The sequence below is a fragment of the Gracilinanus agilis genome, chromosome 6, assembly GCF_016433145.1.
Source record: "Gracilinanus agilis isolate LMUSP501 chromosome 6, AgileGrace, whole genome shotgun sequence".
Taxonomy (NCBI): Eukaryota; Metazoa; Chordata; class Mammalia; order Didelphimorphia; family Didelphidae; genus Gracilinanus; species Gracilinanus agilis.
The window spans coordinates 290,201,403-290,223,168 of record NC_058135.1 but is presented as its reverse complement, the minus strand read 5'-3'; the positions used below and the strand labels follow the sequence as shown (position 1 = coordinate 290,223,168).

At 49.6% G+C, this 21,766-nt stretch overlaps 1 protein-coding gene across 1 annotated transcript; it reads right to left on the bottom strand.

Annotated features, from left to right (window-relative positions):
• Window positions 1–669: 669 nt before the first annotated feature.
• Window positions 670–20,015, bottom strand: SF3B2 (splicing factor 3b subunit 2). The gene is made up of 21 exons (XM_044680090.1): window positions 19,859–20,015; window positions 14,516–14,562; window positions 14,303–14,383; window positions 11,242–11,511; window positions 9,625–9,742; window positions 9,407–9,507; window positions 8,076–8,172; window positions 7,671–7,762; window positions 7,239–7,463; window positions 6,985–7,122; window positions 6,804–6,884; window positions 6,433–6,660; window positions 4,548–4,697; window positions 3,882–3,971; window positions 3,679–3,786; window positions 3,274–3,381; window positions 2,173–2,315; window positions 1,976–2,077; window positions 1,242–1,341; window positions 970–1,155; window positions 670–883 (listed from the first exon to the last, which is right to left on the bottom strand). The coding sequence occupies exons 1-21, from the start codon at window positions 20,013–20,015 to the stop codon at window positions 812–814; spliced, it is 2,694 nt and encodes an 897-aa protein (XP_044536025.1). The 3' UTR covers window positions 670–811.
• Between the last annotated feature and the right edge of the window lie 1,751 nt (window positions 20,016–21,766).

The window sequence follows — 21,766 nt, the reverse complement described above, 5'->3', positions numbered from 1 at the left end:
CTAATCCCCTTTGCAGGGGCTCAGGAGCCAGTTAACACGCAAATAGCCCCGGATTAGATCGACCTAATCCCTCTCCTGGCCCTCAGGATCTCCCATTCACCACCTTCCCCCAAGCCAGCAGACCTCGGGAGTGGCCCCAGCCACGCCCCCCTCCAGGCTGGAACCCAATTTCTCCCCCGGCTCAGGGCTGGAGCCTGGAACCTCCCCAGAGCACTGAAGCCCCTGCCCCCTCTAAAGGCAAAAGCCTAAAGTCTCCCCCCCCAACCCCGAAAGGATTGGAGCCCAGCATCTCCCCCAACTCCTAAAGGGCTGGAGCCCACGGCCTCCCCGGCCCAGTGTCTCCCGTGCACAGGGTTGGAGCCTCCTCCTGGAAGCCTGGAGCCCAGCCTCTGCACTGTCCCTGTTGCTGGCTGGCTGTGGAGGCCCCACTGTTGGCCTTCTCATCCCTCAAGGGCCCTTTTATCTCTTCCACCACCTACCCCACCCTCACCCTCACCCCCAGTTCCAAGGCCCCAATCCCATGAGGCCATCTTTGAGTGGGTTCAGGCCCAACCAGGAAAACTGGCACCCCTGAGTTCTCCTGCCTCACACCCAAAGCCTGTCTTCGCCTTCTCTTCCCTCCCTCAGAGGAGGTGGTCACAGGTTAGGGAGATGCAGGCAAGGCCATTATAGATTCATCCTTTCCCTGGGAGGGAAAAACTTTTATTTACAAAATGGGTCTGAAATAAGAACATGGAAATGAAGAGTCCTTGGAATCTTGAGGAACCAAAGGCAGGGTCCGAGGAGGACAGACATGGGCCAGTCTTCGGGTTTAAAACTTGAATTCTTTGTATTTCTTACTCCCCCCTCGGCTATCCTGGGGTTGAGCCTTCCGCTTCTTTTGCTACAAGGGAGAGAGAAAGGAGATAAAGGCAAGGGCCGGCAGATACCTGGGCCCATAGCACATTTTGGGGAGGGGACTGCCCCTACCTTCTGCTTGGCGGCATGCTCAGCCACCATGTCACTGAAGTCCTCCTTCTCCACCTGGGCCTGCTGTTCACGCACATGCTCCTCATATTTCTGGGTCATTGCCATGGGATCCAGCTCCAACTCCTCTGGGGCCAAGGCCACTTCCACCCCTTGTAGCTCAGGGGCTGGGCCCTTCCGGCTCATCACCTGCAGAGGACAGGGAGTCAAAACCTCCCTGTCTCAGAGGAGCCCCCCACCGGGCTCCCAGGCTCCCACTTGCCCCCAATGCTCACCGTAGACATGTCATAAATATGGGTGGAACCCATCATGGCTCCACCAACGGTGGCCGTCCTCTTCTCGGGAAGCACAGTAAACAGCTGGGGTGTCTCACTGCTGCAGAGAGGAGGAGGTTGGGATCAGCTCAAGGAAGTGACCAAGGAGAAACATGGCCCAAGCCACCCTCACCATCCACAGGAACTTGGAGGAGAGGGGGGTGAAGCCAGGTTTACCAAGTTTACCCTGGGAGGGAGCCTGAGGCTGCAAGTTTTCAGCATAAAATGTAAGGACCAAAACCGCCAAGGCAGGCCGGGGCCCAACGTTTGGCTCAAGTCCCTAATTCTATTATCTACTACTGACTGGGCAGTTAGGTGGTGCAGTGGCTAGGGCACCAGGCCCGAAGTCAGGAAGTCTCATCTTCCTGAGTTCAAATCTAGCCTCAGTCACTTCCTAGCTGGGTGTCCCTGGGGAAGTCACTTCACCCCATTTGTCTCAGTTTCCTCATCTGGAAAATAAGGAAATGGCCAAACACTCCAGTATCTTAGCCAAGAAAACCCCAAATGGGGTCACGGAGAAGTAACACAACCAAAAGCAAACAGTCAATTGAGAGACCACTAGGGGATGGCATAGTGCACAGCAGGCCAGGCCTGGCGTCCAAAAGCCAGGTGCAGGCAGGCTCTCCTCTCTATGGAGGGGAGCCTGGCAAGTACACCATGAATGATGCCCAGCCAGGAGATAAAAGGCAGCTCACCCATCCATAGCCTCTTCAATCTTCTTTTTTCTGAGTTCAATCAGTTCAGGTGTCTCCATCCCAGCTGGCACTGAAGAGAAGCCTCCAGGGGTGATGAGACCACTGAGGAGAGAGTGAGGACCAGTGTTAGTGGGAGAAGCCAAGAACCCAGATAATGGTCTCCAGGGCCCACTGAAGGAAAGGCTGGTCTGGGATACCTATCTGCAGGGGTAATGAAGCCTGTTTCATCCGGTTTATCTTCATCGCTCTCTTCCTCCTCCTCTTCCTCTGAGGACTCCTCATCAGAAGGCTCCAGCTCCCCCCAAGGAGTCCGGTCAATCTCTTCTTCCTCTGTTTTAGTCTGAAACAAAGACCAGAGGACCTCGGGAGGACTGAAGACCACAAATGCTTTATGGCCCCCAATAGGTAGCAGGCTCCAAGAAATCCCAGAGCCCCACTGGGGAGGCAGGCACACTCTGACGGCAGCATGACAGACGAACCCAACAAAGACAAGGAATGAAATGGATCCACCAGGAAGGAGTTCTCTATGTGAATTATGTGCTCGAAAATACTGTAAGAGGGGAATTCACTTGAAATAGCAAAAATTTTGAAACCAAAAACCCTGGAGACAACTTTTGTCTGTCCAATGACTGCAGAGCAGCTCGCTAACCAATGAATATTGAGAAAGAGAAAGAGAACCCCTGGGATGACACCCAAGATGATGCCTTGCGTGGCAGACCCAAAATGATCAGAGGAGCATGTCTGCTCATTTTCCAAGGTGCAGTGCCTGGCCCACAGCATGCCTTTAAGCCATGATTATTTCCCTCCTTCCTAAAAGGAAGGCAGCAGAGTTTTAGGAGCACATCAAGCAAACTTCTTAATTTTGTGTGTTGTTTGTTTTTAAATGCTCACCTTTTGTCTTAGAATCAATATACTATGTATTGGTTCCAAGGCAGAAAAGCAGTAAGGGCTAGGCAATGGGGGATTAAGTGACTTGCCCAGGGTCACACAGCTATATGTCTGAGGTCATATTTGAATCCAGGACCTCCCAGCTCAAGGCCCAGTTTTCTACCCACTGTGCTAGCTAGCTGCCCCTTAATTGTGTTTTATTAAATTCTACTGAGGGTCTCTATTGGATCCAGACAAATGGTTCTAATCAGGGTTTCTCTTTGGAGATTTAGCTCAATGTGATTCAAAAAGTGAACTTCTGGGTATTCACTCTATTGGCTGCCAATCAATGAACAGAAGAAATCTGTACACTCTGGTTTGTCCCTCTCTCAGGCTGAGGTAAGAAGGCCCAGGGTGGGCAAGGGCCATACCTGGAATTCCGCTGCGTTGGTTCCAAACACATCTCCATAGAGAGGTTTCCCAGTCTCATCCACAGGAGGTTTGCCCCAGCCCCCAGCATGGTAACCGAAGGAACAGCTCTGAGAGAGACCAGGGAGGCAATGAGGAGTTAGTCAGCCCTGCCCTGATGGGGCTCCCAACGAATAAGGACACAAGGACAGAACCCAGGGTTGTTGGTGCTCTAATCACCACCCCAAAGTACTTTGTAGTAACTGTTATTGTTACTGATCAGTTCTATGTCTACATGTGGTTTTCCTCAATAGAACTGAAGCTCCTTGAGAGCAGGGCCTATTGTGATTTTTTCTGTGCATCCCCAGCCAGTGCCTGGATCATAGCAAACCCTTAAGAATGAATTGAGAGAGGAACGTATGAATCACCTCAGGGATAGGAGAATTCAGTCCAGGGATCTTCAGGTTGGGGTAGGAAGGAGGAGGTCCATATCGCTGCATTGCAATTAGCCATGGGGGAGGCACTTTGTGGGCATTCTGAGGATGAGAGACTGCAATAAGAACACCATCCCACCCCTGCCCATGGCAGAGACACCCCAACCAGCCCATCCTGGCACTTTTCCGGCACTCACTGGTCCAACTGGCATCCCCAATGAAATCCTCAACTCATCAGACAAATCTCCTGGCTTCTTCTCCTTCAGTCGAGTCTCAAACTCTTTCCCCTGAGGGAAAAGAAAAAAGTATCAGGAACCAGTCATTAAGGCATTCAAGAGAGAGAGATCGTGGGAAAGAAAAGGAGAAATTACTATCTGTATTGGATACAGGGTTCCATTGAAGGAGAATTGGATGAAACAGGGCTGCCTGGTTTTATTTACAGATTATAATCACTAAACATTTTTGGTCTTGTCTAAAGAAGGGAAAGCCTAAAGAAAAGAAGGGAAAGAAGGCATGCCAGGGACCAGAGATGATTCTCAAATATATGTCAAAGGCCAGGGAGAACTTAAATTACCTACTCTCACTCCCCAAATCTACTGTTTGTTCTAAAATAATCTAACCTGAATCCAGTTTCCAAAGACTTCAAGCTAAAAACATTATCCTTTCAAATGTAAAATCTGCCCTCCCTTTCTAAAAACCACTCCATTAGAAAACTTAGATTCTATCCCATCTGAAGGGAGATCAGAGAAAAGGCTGGGGGCTGGGAGGTAGTGACTTAGGACAAGTTTTAATCCGGTCGCCTTCAGGAAACTTGTGGACTACATGCTCTCAGAGGTCCCCAGTCTCCCTTCCAAATTGTGCACCTCATAGTAAAGGTCCCCATGAATCGTCAATTTTGGCTTGGTCTGCCACTTGAAGAAGGCATCATGGAGTTTCTGGTAGTCAATGTCAATCTTCCCCATCTTGGGTCGAACCTTTTCTCGCATTTTTGACTTCATGGTCTTCTGTTCTTCCTGTTGGATAAGGAGCCAGAAGTCTAATGTTATGGGAGCTATTCACCTAGATCAGCTCCATCAGAGTATATAAAAAGTCCAGCCCCTCTTAGGTCTGGACCTTTATAGTAGATGAATCAATAAACATTTATTAAGCACCTACTATGTGCCAGATGCTATGGATACAAAAGAAATGCCCTCAAGGAGCTCACAATCTAACAGAGTACAAGTTAGATCTATTTAAGATAAATTAGAAATAAGCAACAGAGGAGAAGCTCTGGGATTAAAGAGAACCAAGAAAAGTTTCCTGCTGAAGGTGCAATTTTAGCTAGGACTTGAAGGCAGCCAAGGGGCAGAGATGACAAGGGAGAAACATCCCAGGCATGGGAGATGGCCAGAGAAAACACCCAGAATCAGGACTCGATGTCCCTGGATCAGAGAGTATGTGGCCTGGGCAGAGGGGAAGGTCTAAGAAGACTAGGAAGGGAGGGGGTACATGACAGGGTCAGCTCTCCACTTCAGGAGGATCAGTTTGACAGCCGAGTGGAGAATGGGTTGGAGTGGGGAGACTTCAGGTAGGCAGGCAGGCCTACCCAGAGAGCAAAGCAATGGTCCCAACATAAACGGATACAGGCCTATGCCTGGGCAATGACAGTGCCAGAGGGAAGAAAAGATACATGGGAGAGAAGATACAACGGTAATATTGACAGGCCTGGGCAACAGATCAGATACAGAGGGGGAAAAGAGGGAAGAGTCAAGAGTGACACCTAAGTTGCGAGACTGGGGGACTGAAAGAATGGTGGTATCTTCCATAGCAAGAAGGAAGGAAGAGGGGAAGGTTTGGAGGAAAAATACTGAGTTTGGCTTTGGATTGAGTTGAGTTCAAAACATCTACTGGACAATCGATGTCAGGTGTCTGAAAGGCAGTTGGAGATGAGACACTGGAGGTTAGTAGACAGGTTGGGGCAAGAAAGGCAAACCTGAGAATCCTCAGCATAGAGATGGTCATTAAATCGTTGGGAACTGAGGAGGTCACCAGGTGAAGTAAGATGGAGAGGGGAAAGAGAAGAGGGCCCAGGACAGAGGCCTGTGAGATACCGCAGCTCAGGGGTGTGCCCCAAATGAAGATCAAGCAAAGGAGACTGAAAAGGGCCTCCATCTACCTAAGCAGAAAAGTCTCCCATCCTTTTTGCATCTACAACTGACCAGAGAAAGGCATCAAGCCAATGTGAATGCCCCAAATCAGTTATCTTCAGCAATGAGGCTTTGGGGTTGGGGAACCTGATTTTATAATCAGATGTTAGACCAAAGTGAAACCACAGGAAGGAAGAGGGATGGAGGCATGAAAGCCGGAACCTTTCTCAGGACTTCCCAGGGAAGTCTCCATGAGACATAAGCATGGTCTTATCCTTCAATGAATTGGGTCTACCTGCATTTCCCACCATGCTTACAGCTAGGTGACACTGTGTTACCTCTGAGGTGGTTCCTTGTTCCCTCTAAACTGAAGGTTTTAAGAGAGAGGTTAAAAAAAAAAGGAAAAAAGAAAAAGAAAGAAACAGGCTTCTTAAAAACAAATATTGGGCTTCACGTCAGGAGCTGATGAGGCTCCAATCCAAGAAAGCCAGCTTCAGGCAGCCATGTACCAAGATGAGACAAAGTCAGCTCCAAATCAAGAACAATAGCTTGCCCAGTGGCTGGAATTTTGTTGGTTGATGGCATTATAGAACTTGCCCCAGGAACTGGTAGCAGCTCTTACCTTCTCCTGGAGAGCCTCTCGCATCTCCTGAATTCCTGTTCGTTTGATAAAATCTGGCAACTCAAAAGGTGGCTTCTCAATGCCTCGCTTGCCCTGCAGGTATTTGCGCTTAAAGCACCAGTGGCGTGGCACTGGCACAGAGTTCCTCGTGGCCTTTAGGTGCACCAATAGCTTGGGGTCCTGGGCTGTCACATCATGCATCTCCACGACATCTGGCCGTGCCACCAGCTGGGAGATCCATACAGGGAGGACATTAGCTTGCAAGCCTGCAAACACTTGGACCCAACCTCATTCTCCCCTTCCTCCAAGGATGAAGGGATCCCTCCCAGCCCAAGCCCATTACCCAGGCCATGCCAACAGCCCAGGTTCACCTGCTTCAGCTCAGCCACAGTAAAACGGTTCATCCTCCGTAGCTTCTTCTTAGAGAGTTTGGGAGCCTCAGGTTTCTTCTCCTAGAGTGGAGTGAGCCGTGAGCCTGAAGCCACCACCCTTCCCCTGCCCCTGCCACTCTTCTGGCCACCTTGCCAAGTCCCATCCTTCCCACCTTCTCACCTGCTCATCATCACTGCTATCATCGTCACTGTCTTTGCGCTCCTCCTCAAAGCCCTTCTTCTTGGGGGCTGTGGAGTTCTCCAGCTTGTCCAGTTTCTCTGGCTCCTTCTCTTTCTCTTTCTTCACATCATCGGTTAGCTGTTGGGCAAAGCACACAAGAGAAAAGGGTTTTCCATGCTCCAAGCACACATGTCCCCTTATTCTCCTCCCCCATTGGCCCTGGCTTCTTCTCTGGCCAGAGATGCCCCCTGTACCTTGAAAGCTTCGAAAATCCTCTTAAAAAAGATAAAATTGGGTTCATAGATTTCAGGCTCCTCAGTCACATACTCGATCTCTACGGCAGCAGCCGGAGAATCTGTGCCACGGGGGCGAGGAGCCTCTTTCTCACGGCCCCCAGGGCTCCCAGAGGCAGCACCACGCCCTGCGGCCGCACGCTGGGGCTTCTTCTTCTTCTTGCGGTTTCGTCTCTTTCGGTTTTTCTATGGCCAAATGGAAGCCAAAAGAGGGCAGTCAAGCCACTACCCCCCTTGTCCAGGACCTGAACCCACCTCTCCTGGCCAGCCTTCCTTTGGCCAACACAGAGCTCTTGCGCTCACTGGCCCACACCAAGCCCCAGGATAGGCCCTCAGAAGGCCCACAGCCCCCTGCCTTCCAGAAGACAAGTCTGGGAGTCAGTGGTCACACACCTCCTTTTTAGAGAAAGACGCCGTGTCTTCCTCAGTCTCAGAAGCAGAGACCCCCAGGGATGACCTTGTGTCTGTCTCCATGTCCTCTTCATCTACAAGCCAGAAAGGAAGGATCTCAAGAGAGGAAAGTGTGCTGGCCAAGAAATTGGCCACCAGAGGTTCTAGTCCTGCTGTCTGGATGAGCTCTCTGGGACTGATCTAAGCTATAAAGTGACGACATCCGACAAACCCCATGACAAAGGTCCCCCTCTCTGAAATTCTATTGTTTTAAGAGCTGGCAAGAAAAGACTCCTTTCAAATGACAGCCTGCTTCTCTTCTCTCCATGTCTGGGAGGGAGGGGAGGGGTGGCTGGGAATCCCTCTCTACCTCTCTAGGTTCTCGCTACAATCCTCAAGGACACTCACCATGTACTGATATCAGCTCTTCCTGGCGAATTTCCTTCAGCTGCAGAATCTTCTCTAAAGCCTGTGGGATCTTGGGACCCACACTGGGGTCATCCGTCTGCCAAAGACACTTGGTGAGAGGGAGTGATCACAGGGGCCTTACGTCTACAAAGTGTCCCTTTGTTACCATCCGCCACGGAGAACCTTGAAAATCTCAGCCTCACAAACGCTGGTCAAGTATGGCTTGGACTAGCAACATGTAGAGCCCCTTCCAAACCTCAGACTGTACAAAATGATCTCTGCCTCTGTGGGCCTCACAGAATGCTGACCCAGAGCTATCATCTCAAAATGTGCAGAGCATGGGAGCAGCCGTTCCTTAGCCCAGCACCACAACAGGATGGAAGCACAGGCCCTACTTACTGACTTTACCTCATTTACCGACAAAGATGCTGGTTTTCTCTCACCCAGGGTCACTCAGGAGGAGGAGAGGGCCTGATGCTTCTCACCAAAAAGGCCAGGGTCTGGGCCCCAGCTTCAAGCCCTGTCTTTCCCATTTATCTGGGTTCATCTGTTATTATCTTCCTCATGTACTCATTCTTCCATAACTTTCCCCCCCCTTAATAAAAACCATTACCTTCCATCTTAGAATCAATACATAGATTCTAAGGCATAAGAGAAGTAAGGGCTAAGAAATAGAGGTAAAGTGACTTGCTCAGGGTCACAGGAAGATTATTGAGGCTACATTTGAACCCTGGACTCTGGTCTCTAGGCTGGCTCTCTATCCACTAAACTGCTCGGAGATCTCCAGAGATAGAGGGCTCACTTGCCCATTCCACTTGCTGGCAACTCTAATCACTGGCAAATTACCCCTTCCATCAATCCTCAATCTGCCTCTTCACAATTCCTTCCCATTGCTCTCAGGAACCAAATAAAAGAAGCCAAAAGCCTCTTCTTCATGAGAGGCTTTTGAATACTTCCAAACAGTTATTCTCTTTTCCTTAACCCTCATACTCTGAAAAACTAGATAAACTCAGTTCCTTCAACTCTTACAAGGGTCATAGTAATAATAAAAAAGAAAGAAAGTCTGACCCTGGGCAAGTCATTTGACCCCCACTGCCTAGCCCTAACCACTCTTCTGCCTTGGAACCAATACACAGTATTGCTTCCAATACAGAAGGTGAGGGTTTAGAGAGAGAGAGAGAGAGAGAGACAGAGACAGAGACAGAGAGACAGAGACAAAGCTCAGGCAATCATCTATCATTAGTGGAGCAAGTCCCAGCTTCTTAGACCCCAGAAATAGGCCATCATAACTGGACAGTTTTCTCTCCATGCATCAGAAGATCCAATCTTACCTCTCTGTTTTCTTCTCCGGGTGGAGGTGGGGGACCCCGAGGACGGGGGCCTGGAGCTCCAATAGGGACCCCAGGGGGTGGGGGACCTACAGGAGCTGCAACTTGAGAAAAAGAAATCCAGCATCAGGAAAAAGAACCCACAAATAGACACTTCCAGAGAAATACTTGTCTTTCATCTCTGCCTCCCCAAACACTCTTCTCCATTTCAAAGCTTTTACCTCGAGGACCCATTGGGGGCCGGGCTCCAATGGGACCCATGTCTTGTGGTGGCCGAGGAACAGAGGAACCCATCTTGGCCATCTCCTGCTGCCGTTCCTGCTCCAGTAACACAGCTGCCTGAAGTGGGGAGATGTCAGCAGACAAGACTTAACTTAAAATTCAAAGACTTAAGACTCTGCCTGATATGACAAACAACGTGCTAGACTCCCCACTAATTCACTCACGGACGGACACAGCCAACATGGAAATCTGGTTGGCTTAACTACCTCTATTTGTTACCAGGATTGGGTCGCCCCCCCCCCCATTTTTGGAAAGGAGGGAAGGGACAGGAAGAAAAATTCATCTTGATGGACTGAAATGAGTAAAATAAGTTACAGAAAGAACATCCATCTGGCAGAGAGCCAGGGGCAAGCACATTTTTTTTTTCATTCAAACACTACTGTTATGGGGCACGAGCAATAACTAGCTCCCGTGGGGCCTCGTGTCAGTACTCCATTCCAGCACCATCCCGCCTTCCCCCTGGAAAACAGATGGAACCTCAATGTCCAGGGATCTGCCACCAAAACAGAATAAAGCCATCGTTCATACTTTGTTACCACACGACTTGGCTTTTGCTTGCATTTCATTCTGAAATGTTTCACGCTCCATTCTTATCTCAATAAAGTGAATGTCCTGAAGACAGAGAAATGCCTTTCTTTCTACCTCCCCCAGAAAACCTGGGCACGACACTGATATCTGGCATGGTAGGTCTAAGGCCTGCTGAAACAGGCCTCCGATGAACACAGAAGGCAGTGAATACGGATGAATGAACAGAGCTCACAGTACGTCATCTGAGCCCCACAACAACCTGTAAGGCAGGTGTTATTTTATTGTCTGTATTTTATTGATGAAGTAACTGAAAGTCTGAGAAGGTAGGAATTTGCCCACACAGGGTCACACAGCATCAGAGGCCAGATTCCTTAGTCTAACAAGAGCTTGCTTCATAGTTCTTCTCTCTTTTTTAAACCTTACCTTCTATTTAAGACAGACGAGCAGTAAGGGCTAGACAATGGGAGTAAAGTGACTTGCCCAGGGTCACACAGCTAGGAAGTGTCTCGGGCCAGATTTGAACTCAGGACCTTCTGACTCCAGGTCTGGTGCTTTAGCCAATGTGCTACCTAGCTGTCCTTGTAGTTCACTTTCTAATAAGAGTGCTTCACTTGGGGTCCATGAGCTTGTTTTTAAAATATTGCCATCCTGTATTTCAATATAAATTGGCTTCCTTTTCAAACCCATGCGTTTCATTGATGCATTTAAAAGCCTCCTGAGAAGGGGTCTTCTTCTAGGAAGAACTGAGTCTTATTTCCATCAAACTTGCTCAAATTACAGAATGTGCTTAGAAAATAGAAGATCAAGGAGAAAAATGCTGTGGGCTGAGGAGGACAAGAAGTGTTTCTGGGAAAGCAGAATGATGCCACTTGCTAGGAACAAGCAACTTACAGTGACTCTGGAAAGTCTGGCCAATAAGGCAGTGCCTGAGCCGTGCTGCCCCACCTCTAAGGAGGGGATGCCCTTGAGTGGGCTCTCTCCATGCCCGGTCACCATCCAGAGTCCCTCCTCCCGCTGCTGAGGCTCACCTGTTTGGCCCGTTCCTGCTTGGCCCGCTCCTCCTGCTGCATCAGCAAAGCGGCCTGCTGCTGGGCCAACTTCAGGCGCTGCTCCTCCTCAGACAGGGCTACGGGGTCACCCACCCGCATGGGAGGTGGGGGCCCCAAATTCGGTGGGTGTGGTCCTACTCCCATGGGAAAACCAAGCCCTAGGCCTGGTGGTGGCGGTGGAGGTGGTGGCGGCGGCGGCTGCAGTGGTGGGAGCCCCATGGGTGGAGGAGGCAGGGGGATTCCAGAGAGCTACAGAAGAAAAAAGGCACTGAGTGAGCTAGAAGCGTGTCTAGGGAGTCTGGAGACCCTTCAGGGGGCCTGACAAGACAAAACTATTCTCATCATCATCATCAGACATTTCATTTTTGAATACTGACGACATACAAGACACAACCCACGTAACCAAAAGTTCTTGGGTGAGAGGGGTCCGCAGTCATTTTTAAGAGCATAAAGAGGTTCTGGGACTAGAATGTTTGACAAGGTCCTAGACTGGTCCATTCCCAGAGCACTTTAAGAAGTATAATCCTGCAGTGGGGAGAATACAAGTGTTCCTAATTCTACTGTACAGATATAAAGAAATCGAGGTTCAATGGGAACAGGCCACCCATCAACACAAGAACAGTGTGTGTCCCAGGCAGACTGGAAGCTTACGTGGCTGACTTTTCAACCAGAAGTCCAGCATCCATGTGGGCCCCTTCACTGGGGCAGGTGGCACAGGAAAAACCATGTAACAAGTAACCATGCAAAACCTACATTCCCTGGAGTCAGTACAGGCCCCTTCTTGCCACTCCTTGGATCACTGCAAATACTTCCTAACTGGGCTCCTCCCTGCCTAAGGCCTCTTCCTTCTTCCTCTTCCACTCAGGAGAAAGAGGGGAAAAATCTGCTCAAGGATTCCCTCCAGCTCTGCTGGACCCCAGCATGGTTCTCACCACACCCCTTCACCCTCCAGTGAGAGAGCAGCCCCCTCCCTGGTCTCCTGGCCTGGCCACTGGCATCGCCAGGACCTGGAGCCTTCCCTCCCACTCTTGAGAGAATGTTACTTGCCTCCCCCATTAGGATGTCCAGTCTTGGAAGGCAAGGAAGATTTTGAAGGGCCTGCCTTTCTTTTTATTCCAAGGGCTGGACACAGAATCTGGCACAAGCGACCACTTTGAAAGTGCCTGCAGAGTGACCAAAGCTTTGTGTACTAAAGTCCTCTGAGCATCTGCTACTAGACTCTGCTACTTACTGCCCCAATGACCATGGGCAAGTCATGGCCCCTGCTCTAAAGGGGCCCACTTTCTCCTTTCTAAGGTCCCTTCCTGCAAAAGAACCTATAACCTATCACAGCTCCCTACACACACACACACACACACACACACACACACACACACACACACACACACTCTCTCTCTCTCTCTCTCTCTCTCTCTCTCTCTCTCTCTCTCTCACACACACACACACACACACACACACACACACACACACTCTCTGGAGGGAAGTGACCTCAGTTTCCCCAAGATTCCACCAGCAGAATCCAGGGCCCAGAAGGCTCTCAGCTCTCAAGCCAGAAAGACATGGATCCAGATGAAGAACAATCACAGGTCTGCTGCCTGAAGAAGCCTTTGGCTAACAGAGGCTCCCAGGAGGCCAAGGAGGAGTTAGGCCTTTCTCAGCCCTTCCTGAATGCCACCAAAGTCAGAGGAGAGGAGGGAGAATTCCTATACTAAGGATATCACCAATCTGGGCTGTACTGAATTATCAAGATTATAAATGAGGGCTCACAAGCCTCTCCTCAAAAACCCTTCATAGCTCACTATTCACTATGGAGTAACAACAGACATCTGCAACAATTTAGACTATCCAACCAGTAAAGACCTTTGTCTGTCATTCGAGGCCCTCTACTAAACAACCCAGTTGTACTCGTTCAACAATCAACCCAACATTATTAAGACCCCAAATCAAAAGTGAACCCAATTCAAGAAGCCTAAACTCTTTAACACTAAACAGAAAAATAAGGATAACGAAAAGACACAGGATTGTCTGGTAGAGTCAGGGGTAGGTCTGGGATACAATGAGCTTATTGGCCAGGAGAGAGGCTGGCCAGGCCTGGAGGTCTAGGAATTACCTCATAGAGAAGGAAATTGAGGGAGGCCGTCACTGAGAAACTGCTGGGGGCCCACCCAGGGGACTGGGAAGCCCCCATAGGCAAGGAGTAGGGGGCACAGGAAAGCCCATGGTCTGGAAAAGGAGACCAAAAAGAATGAATAAACAGTCAGAGCTCCAGAAAGGCCAGGCCACAAATCCAGGGGAGACTAAAGCTCAGCCAGGTCAAATTCTTTGGAGAAGCCAAGCAAGGATCAGAGTTGGTCACCAGGAAATCACCGATCACTCAGCAGAGATGCTGAGGCTGGGCCTTTCTGACGCTTGGGACTTGGCCTGAGGCCCTCTGTGCTCCAGGACAGTCACACTGACTCCTGGCTGCCTGCAAGAGACTCAACTCTAGCAGTTGTACCTGAGAGGAAGGCAAAGCTTCCTCTCTCCAAGGCTCTCTTGTCCCTCTGATTGACAGAATGACTTTCTGGTTTCTAATAGAAGTATGTGTGGATACCCCTAATCTCCCTAAGAGATTCTAAATTAATCAGTTTCAACCAACAGATGCAGAAACTGTGACTCACCCCCAGACAATCCCAAGTAATGGAGCACAGCCCAAGGCCAGATCCTAGGCCCCCCAGGCCATGTTTGTGATCCCCCTTGGCATCCTTCCAGCTATGGGGTACTCAAGCAACTTCTGAACAGCACTGAACACACTTGTACCTTCAGGGCAGTCAGCTAGCTCCACTGTGTGCTCCAGGATTTCCTACCACAGAATCAGGAAATGGCTCTGATGATCTTTAAGGTCCCTTACACCCAGACATCCTATGGCCATCAGATAAGCCTAAGTTCTTTGGGGTCAACTCCTGTTCAGCTGAGAGTCTTGTTCCCACTGCCACTCCAGCCTAAGTGGGAGCATAATCCAGGCTCTGGCCTCGGTCCTGGACCTCCTCTCCAGACTCACCTGGGCTGCCATCGGGGGAGGTGGAGCGCTCTTGTCTCCATCTTCGCCTCTTAGAACTGGCCGATTTAGTACGATGCCCGTCTTTGGGGAGGAACAACAAAGAAACACAGATCAGACCACAGTGGCTATGTGCAGATGTCCCCTGCTCTACCCCCTGGGCCCAAACTTCTATTCTCACCCCCACCCCCCACTACCTCCATGCCAGCCACTGACCTGCCGGGTGTAAGTCTGTAGTCTCTCTACCAGTTCCTCTCGACTTCCTGAGGGGACATAAGAATGCAGGGAAAAGAAAGGAAGAAGAGGTTAATTCAAACTGAAAAAAAAAATAATAATAATAATAATAAAATAATTCTTTGTGCAAGGCAGCATGCTAGACCCCAGAAAGCCTTTAGAATGACAGCCACTGCCACCAAAGAGCTGATGTGACAAGCAAGGAGGGGGATGTAAAATGGCCTCAGAGAAGTAGCATGTGATAAGTATGTTCTAGGAGACTGAGGACAGTCAAGACAGCTCACTGATGCCCTGGGAGGACTTGCAACAAACAAAAACCAAACTGATGACTACCATGGTTCTCCAGCCTCCAGGAATCTGCAGCAGAGTCCTGGTCTTCATTCAGGCTCCAGTTGAGGCCCCACTTCCTCCAGAGCGTTGCTGAGTTCAATGACTAAGGGTTCTCCTCCTCCCCATAACTGTTCTCGAGCCTGCTGCACCAATGTCTCCTATGCTCCCATTCCTCCCTACGCTGACTTACACTTGAGTGATGATGACCTGACCCCTTTCTCAGGCCATACTGGGCTAGGAGGAGGAACAGCCCTCTCTGAATCACAGAATTAGAGGGGCCCCAGGAGCATGTGAGAGGTACAGAGAAGAGGAAAAAGGACCCCAGCCATTACCCGCCTTGGTTACTAGCCTAACCCAGACTCAGCCAGTCATACTAGAACCTGCCCCACAAGGATGTTCTACTTCCTCCAGCTTTTACCTAAACCCTCCAAAGAGGAGGAATTCACCAATTAACAATTAATCCAACCGGCAGGCAGGCCATTCTACCTCTGGACATTCATTCTCAGGAAGTTTTTCCTGACACCCAAGCGCTGCCCATTGGGCTCAACCCCAATCAGCAGTCCAAAGACACCACCTCAGATATCTGAAGACAGCTTTCCGATTCCCCATAAGCTTCTCTTCAAACAATCTTTGCATGAACAGACTCCAAGGCCCTCCTTGAGTGTTTGCTCTCTCCCTGATCAATGTCCTTGAAACTGTGGCTCTTAGAAGCAAATCCCACCCTCCGGATGTGTTTTGACCAAGTCAGAGCATAGAGCTGAGGGACCCTCACGAGGGTTTCCCTCCTGAAAGATGTGCTACTCTCAATAAGATCTAAAATCCCATTGCCTTTCTGGGCCGCCACATCACCCAGCACACTCAGAGCTCCACATGGAGTACCATCAAAACCACATGACCTTTTTTCATGCCTTCCTCCTCCCTTCTTGGGGAAGCTGATTTTTTGAACCAAGTGCTAAGATATGACACTTGTCTCTACTGAATTACAGAACGTCAGGTCAATCCAATGCTCTGGCCTGCCTAAACCTTCAAGATTCTAGCATGCAACAGTTTAGCTATCTCTTTGGGCAAAGTCACCTAACAATTAGTAACGCCTGCCATCTTGGCCTTGATCCTTGTCACTGATTAAAAGTGTAAGTTGCCAAACTTCAGCCCTGGTGTGCAAATGACCCTAAAATCATTCACAATCATTAGGAATTGGCTAACCAGCTCCAAAGTCATCCAACTGTATCAGTCTAGTAAAGAGTTCTCTACTTTTCCCACCGTAATTGTACACATTTTGTCAAATGCCTTGCTAAAACCAAGGTAAATCATTCTTGCCAATACTTCAGGCTAGTAACCCTATCCAGAAAAGGCTTGTCTGGTACAACCCTGTCCTCTGTCAGGTAACTTCCTTTTCTAGATGTTCACAAATGGATCTCTTTAGAGGAACACTTACACAGGAGTTTCGCCAGAAATAGATAAGCTCAGTGGCCTCTTGTCTTTTTGAGAATACTTCCCTCTACAAATCCTGTAGCTCATGGCTCCTTCTCTTAAGAGCCCTGACAATGTTTCAGGAATCCCATTCAACCGTCCTTTCAAACATGCTGGAACATGGTTTATTTAGGCCTAGTGCCCTGAACTCATCCAGGGCAGTTGGATGCTCTTACAACCTCCTCACTCCTCTGGGCTCTTAGCTTTTAAGCCATTTTTGCAAAGATTCTCCTCAGCAGAGAAAACAAGCAAATCAGAGTTCATTTTGCCCTGTCCACCATCACTGTTGTCCCATCTGTCCCCAACATCCCTTTTACTTAAAGCTCATTATCATCCTGAGCTTTGCTTTTAGGCTTTCAGCGTGGGCACTTTTGGGACACTATGTGGGAGGTGGCCCATCCCTATCTATACCTGCTGTGATGTGGCTCTCCCACACTGCGTACAATTGGCTGGTAGGTCTCTCTAAGCACCCCCACCCCCACCCCACCTCCCAGCTTCCCTGGAGGCCCAGGGATCCACTTGTTACACCTACTATCTCTGGGGCCTCCCCAACACCAGAATCTATTCTCCTCAGACCCAGAGTACACCACAGACCATCCCCAGCTTTCCCTGCCATCTTAAATACATGTTCTAAGGTGGTGTGGTCACCTCTTCCCAAAGTTATCATTACTTTCATCCCATCCATCCTGACAATTGGGTAGACCACCTTATTAGTAGGAATCAAACCCAGAAACCAACTGCCCCTGGCTGGAACCCCTGTTTTGGAAGGGTCATATGATCATGAAGCAACAAATGCCTATCTGGCTTCTGGAAGAGACAGCACTCTAGAATGTATCCAGATAAATGAAGCCCCTCATCCCTACAGCTTCTCCAGATCCTCCTCCTGACCAGGATATGTGACGTCTACTATGCTTTTTCCACCTCTCCTAGCTTTTTGCCTATCCTATTTCTTCTAAATAAAGGATTCAAGAATCAGAGTCTCATTCTACCAAAGATCAATAATACTCATAAGGTCAAATTTGCTAGGCTTTAAGACTTTAAGCTTTGCAGAGCACTTTACAAAAAAAAACTTTGATCCTCACAACTCTGGGAGTTAAGTGGTATTACTATTCCCATTTCACAGATGAATGTTTAAACTGAAACCAATAAAGGTCAAGTGACTTGCCTAGGGTCAAAGAATGCCTGAGGTCAAATTTGAACTCAGGACTTCCTGACTCTATGTCTACTAGTCTTTCTACTTAACAACCTAGCTGGATTCTCTAGTTCATCTTGCTTATTATCCACACTCTGGAAATTTCTCTAGACAGCCAAGGCTCTAAGTTTTATTACTGGCTCCTTTTATCATCTGTGAATCCCTTGGTGTCTCCATTGCTATTCGTTTCCCAATAGTATGGCTGCTCTTGACAGCATCTAGTTTGTAGACATACAAAGGAAATTTTCTGCCTTCCTATCCTTTTCAGTTTAGCACTCTTTTGATTAGGTTTCCAGGCACATATATTCTTACCAATCTTTGTTAGGTATATTCCACCCATGACCTGTTTTTCCTAAATGGGGAAGGGAATAAGCATTTAAGTTGGTGCTTACTATTGTGCCAATGCCAGGCACTGAGCTAAGCACTTTACAAATATCACTTCATTTGATCCTCATAACAACTTTGCAAAGTGGGTATTATTATGATCCCTGTTTTACAGCTGAGAAAACAAAAGCAGACAGAACTTAAGTGATTGCCTCAGTTCACAAAACTATGAAGGGACAGTCTGGATTTGAATTCAGGTCTTCCTGACTACAAGTAGAGGGCTCTGTCCATTGTACCACCTAGCTGCCTAAAAGAAATGCTTTACACGGTATCAGATACATTCCATCTTAGGTCCTGGTCCAAATATCCATATCCTATTTTCAAACGCTGACCTTCTGAAAGCTGTTCACTTCCCAAATCTGCCCCTTCTGAATCCTCTGCCTCTGATGTGTCCCTATGGTCTTCAGTTCAGCCTTTGCTAATGTCTATCAGGGCTTTCTGGGTTCCTTCTAACAGTTTCCCTTGCTTACATGAATCAAGAAAAGGGGGTGGTAGTCACCCAGCTCTGCTCCAGTGCCCCCTTCTCTAAGAGGACTCCCTGGCTATTAGAGACTCTCCCCATGACTTTGTTTATATTTTATATTTACTTAGGAGTGTCTTCATTGAGAAGCTCACTGTAATGATTAAAGCTGAGGTTCAATTCCAATCCTGTGCCTTGCCCCACACAAGGATACAAATGTGATTTCAAACAATAGAGCCTAAGCTCTAGAAAGACAGAGGTTGTTTCCACTTTGGCTTTGAATGCCTGGGACATAAAAAGCATTTAAAAACCATTGGTTGATGGATCCAGTTATTCCAATGGACAATTAAAACTCAACATGCTCCCAGCGGGGCTCATCTTTTTGAACTTCCAAACCCCCCCCCTTCATTTCCCAGATTCTCAAACTTGAAGTCATCCTCAGCTCCTTACTCTCCCCAGCCCCACAAACAGATACAATTGGTTATCAAATCTAATTCTACTACTATGACATCTCAGCCCTTCCTCACCTTCCCTGCTCTAATTCAGGGACTCTTTATCTCTGCTCTGGGCAATTTTCAAACAAACTTCCACACAATGAACAAACTAATATGCTTAAAAATTAGCTTGACTCCGGGACAGCTGGGTGATTCAGTGGACAGAATGAGGCCCAGAGATGGAGGTCCTGGGTTCAACTCTGACCTCAGACACTTCCTAGCTGGGAGACCCTGGGCAAGTCACTTAACCCCATTTCCCAGTCTAGACCATTCTACCTTGGAACAATTCTAAAACAAGAATGATTAATAATAATAATAATAATTAAGCTGACCACTCCTGACTCAAAAAATGCCAGTGGCTCCCTAGCACCCTCAGGATAAACTCCCTGGGCCTCCTGTCTGCAGCTCGCCTCCCTTTCTGCTGCATCAACACTAGAACACTGCGGAGGTCCTCTTGTCCCAGCAGAGGTTGCTCTCTCCCTTCCTAAATGATCGAGAGGGTTTCTCATCAGTGTAGACAGTGTCCCTCCCCCTTGGGAAGGTCAGTGTCCTGGCATCTAGAACGGTCGAGGGACTGACTGGTTTTCCCTTTTTGTCACCTGGGACAGTAAAAGAGCCCCCTGTTTCTCAACCTAAACTGACACCAGATGTAGACGGCAAGAAGCGGAGGTGGGACGGGGTTGTGGGACGCAGCGGGGGCTCAGCTTCTCCACCTGTGCGCCTCGCTAGTCTCCGGGCCACTTTCTTCCTCCCCTCCCTTTCAGCCCTGGTCAGGGGTTCCCCTCCCCCGCACGCTTCCCCAGGTCTTCCCCTGAGCCCCAACCGGGATCTCCTCCACCCCCGAGGTCTCTTCCCATCCCGAGTTCCCTCCCCCTTGGTCTCCACCCGAGATCTCCCCCTCGGCCTGCCTCCCCTCAACCTTCCCCTTCCCGGAGTCTCCCCCTTCTCTGTCCCGGGCCTCCTCGAGGGCCTCGGAGGCGGCGCGGAAGGCTCGCCTTGGATTGGGGCTCCAATCTCCGCCAGCTTGGCTTGTAGCTCGGGCGCGGCCCAGGCGCCGTACGGTGTCGGCGGCGGGGGCGGCGGCGGCGGGGGCGGCGGCGGCGGGGGCAGCTGAAGATCCCCTTTGGGAGGTTCGGGATGCTCCGCCGCCATCTTAGCGGCGAGAAAGCGCGCGGCCCAGGGAACTGAGGAGCCACGGCCTTCCGGAACTTCCGGCAGTGACCAATGGGAATCAGGCCTACGGGATCCGGACAGCCAATAGAAATAGGGAAGGGGAGGGCGGTGTCATGGAGCACGCCGGGAAGCGTAGTCTAGCGTCACCAGGAAGTCAAGAGGCGCACGCGGAAAGAGTTGAGTTGGTGGCTGAACCTTCTGGGAGTTGTGGTTTGGGAACTGGGTCGCGAGGACCCGCCCTCCCGTACGCCGTCGCCTAGAAACGTAGTTTCTGCCCCAAGGGAAATGTAGTTCGACTCCCAAGAAGGATTGTAGTAGGCTGCCTTTGGAGGCAGGAGGCAGGAGGGAGCTAGAAAGAGCCATTCCGCTGTGCCAGGCATCCGGGGCTGGCAGAAGCCGAGGGGCCTGTAAACCGCGGGGAGCGTTGGGAGCGTCCCGCGCTGAGCAGCTGTAGCTTTGGACAAGAATTGGGCCGCTGCATCGGTTTCCGTTCTCTAAAGAAGGTGGGGGACCAGGCATGCATGATCCCTCTGGCCAAGGCTCACAGACAGAGCCTGGAGTCACGTTCAAATTGGCCTGGAACACCTACTGACTGTGTGACCCTGGAAAAGTCACTTTGATTCCTTTGCCTCAGTGTCCTCCTCTGTAAAACGGGAACGATAACAGCCCCTAGCTGTGGAGAGGATTAAACGAGATCCCAATTGTGACACACAGCAGTTGCTCTATCAATGCCAGTCAGTTATAGTCAGTGTCCGAGGCCCCAGTCCTAGTCTGCAAAATGAGGGGGTCAGAGCAGATTCGATTGGATGGCTTCTCTGGTTCTTCCCATCTTTATCAAGCAGTCAGTAGGGTTTCCGGGAGTACCCAGCGGCTGCTTAATAAATATTGGCTGATTCATTGTAGAGGGCGTCCCTGCACCCCTCTGTCCCTGTTCGATAACCACTAACAGATTAGCTTTTACAAAGAACTGACTTCAAAAGATACAATCACAGGAGCAGCTGGGTAACTCAGTGGATGGAGAGCCAGGCCTAATCTGGCCTCAGGCAGCTCCTAGCTGAGTGACCCTGGGCAAGTCACTTCACCCCCATTGCCAGCATTTAGGGCTCTTCTGCCTTGGAACCAATTTACAGGATTGATTCTAAGGCACGAAGTGAGGGTTAAAAAAAAAAAAAGATATAATCACAAACATCAAAATTTACTCTCCCATCGGAGAGGAGGCCCAATCCCCCTCCCCACCTACAGCACCTCAGTCCTTGGGGAGGGGGAGGCTATAAGGTGCAGAGTTTAGCTCAGCCCCACGGCCAAGCCCAAATCCCCTTCAGTCTCGGGTCTCAGGCACCCAGGCTTCTCAGGACTTCCAGGTCCATATCTCTGGACTGCCATCTTGGCTCAACTCCTTGGGGAAACTTGAAACTGAGGACAAAACCCAGAACAGAAACAAACACCCCTAGGTCCAATGCTCCAAGGTGGAAGAGGGGAGAGCTACAGGTAAAAGAGAAGGAGCAGGGGCAGGGGTGGCCTTCCCCTCTCCCTAGGCTCCATTTTAGGCAAACAAGTTCAAAAGACCCCTGGAAGACTTCTCTGTTAGTTGAACTGGGCTGGGCATGCAGAGGCTAGCCAAGGGAGGGAAAGAAGGAATGAAGGGAGGGAAGGAAGGAATGAAGGGAGGGAAGGAAGGAATGAAGGGAGGGAAGGAAGGAATGAAGGAAGAGAGGGAGGGAGGGAGGGAA

What these genes read in the sequence shown, in the direction of transcription:
- SF3B2 (XM_044680090.1), bottom strand. Translation starts at nt 20,015, where the DNA reads ATGGCGGCGGAGCATCCCGAACCTCCCAAAGGGGATCTTCAGCTGCCC. An exon ending in ATAGCAGTGATGATGAGCAG is followed by an intron (nt 6,885 to 6,984) that starts GTGAGAAGGTGG and finishes ACTCCACTCTAG; the next exon opens with GAGAAGAAACCTGAGGCTCC. An exon ending in ATATTTATGACATGTCTACG is followed by an intron (nt 1,156 to 1,241) that starts GTGAGCATTGGG and finishes TGTCCTCTGCAG; the next exon opens with GTGATGAGCCGGAAGGGCCC.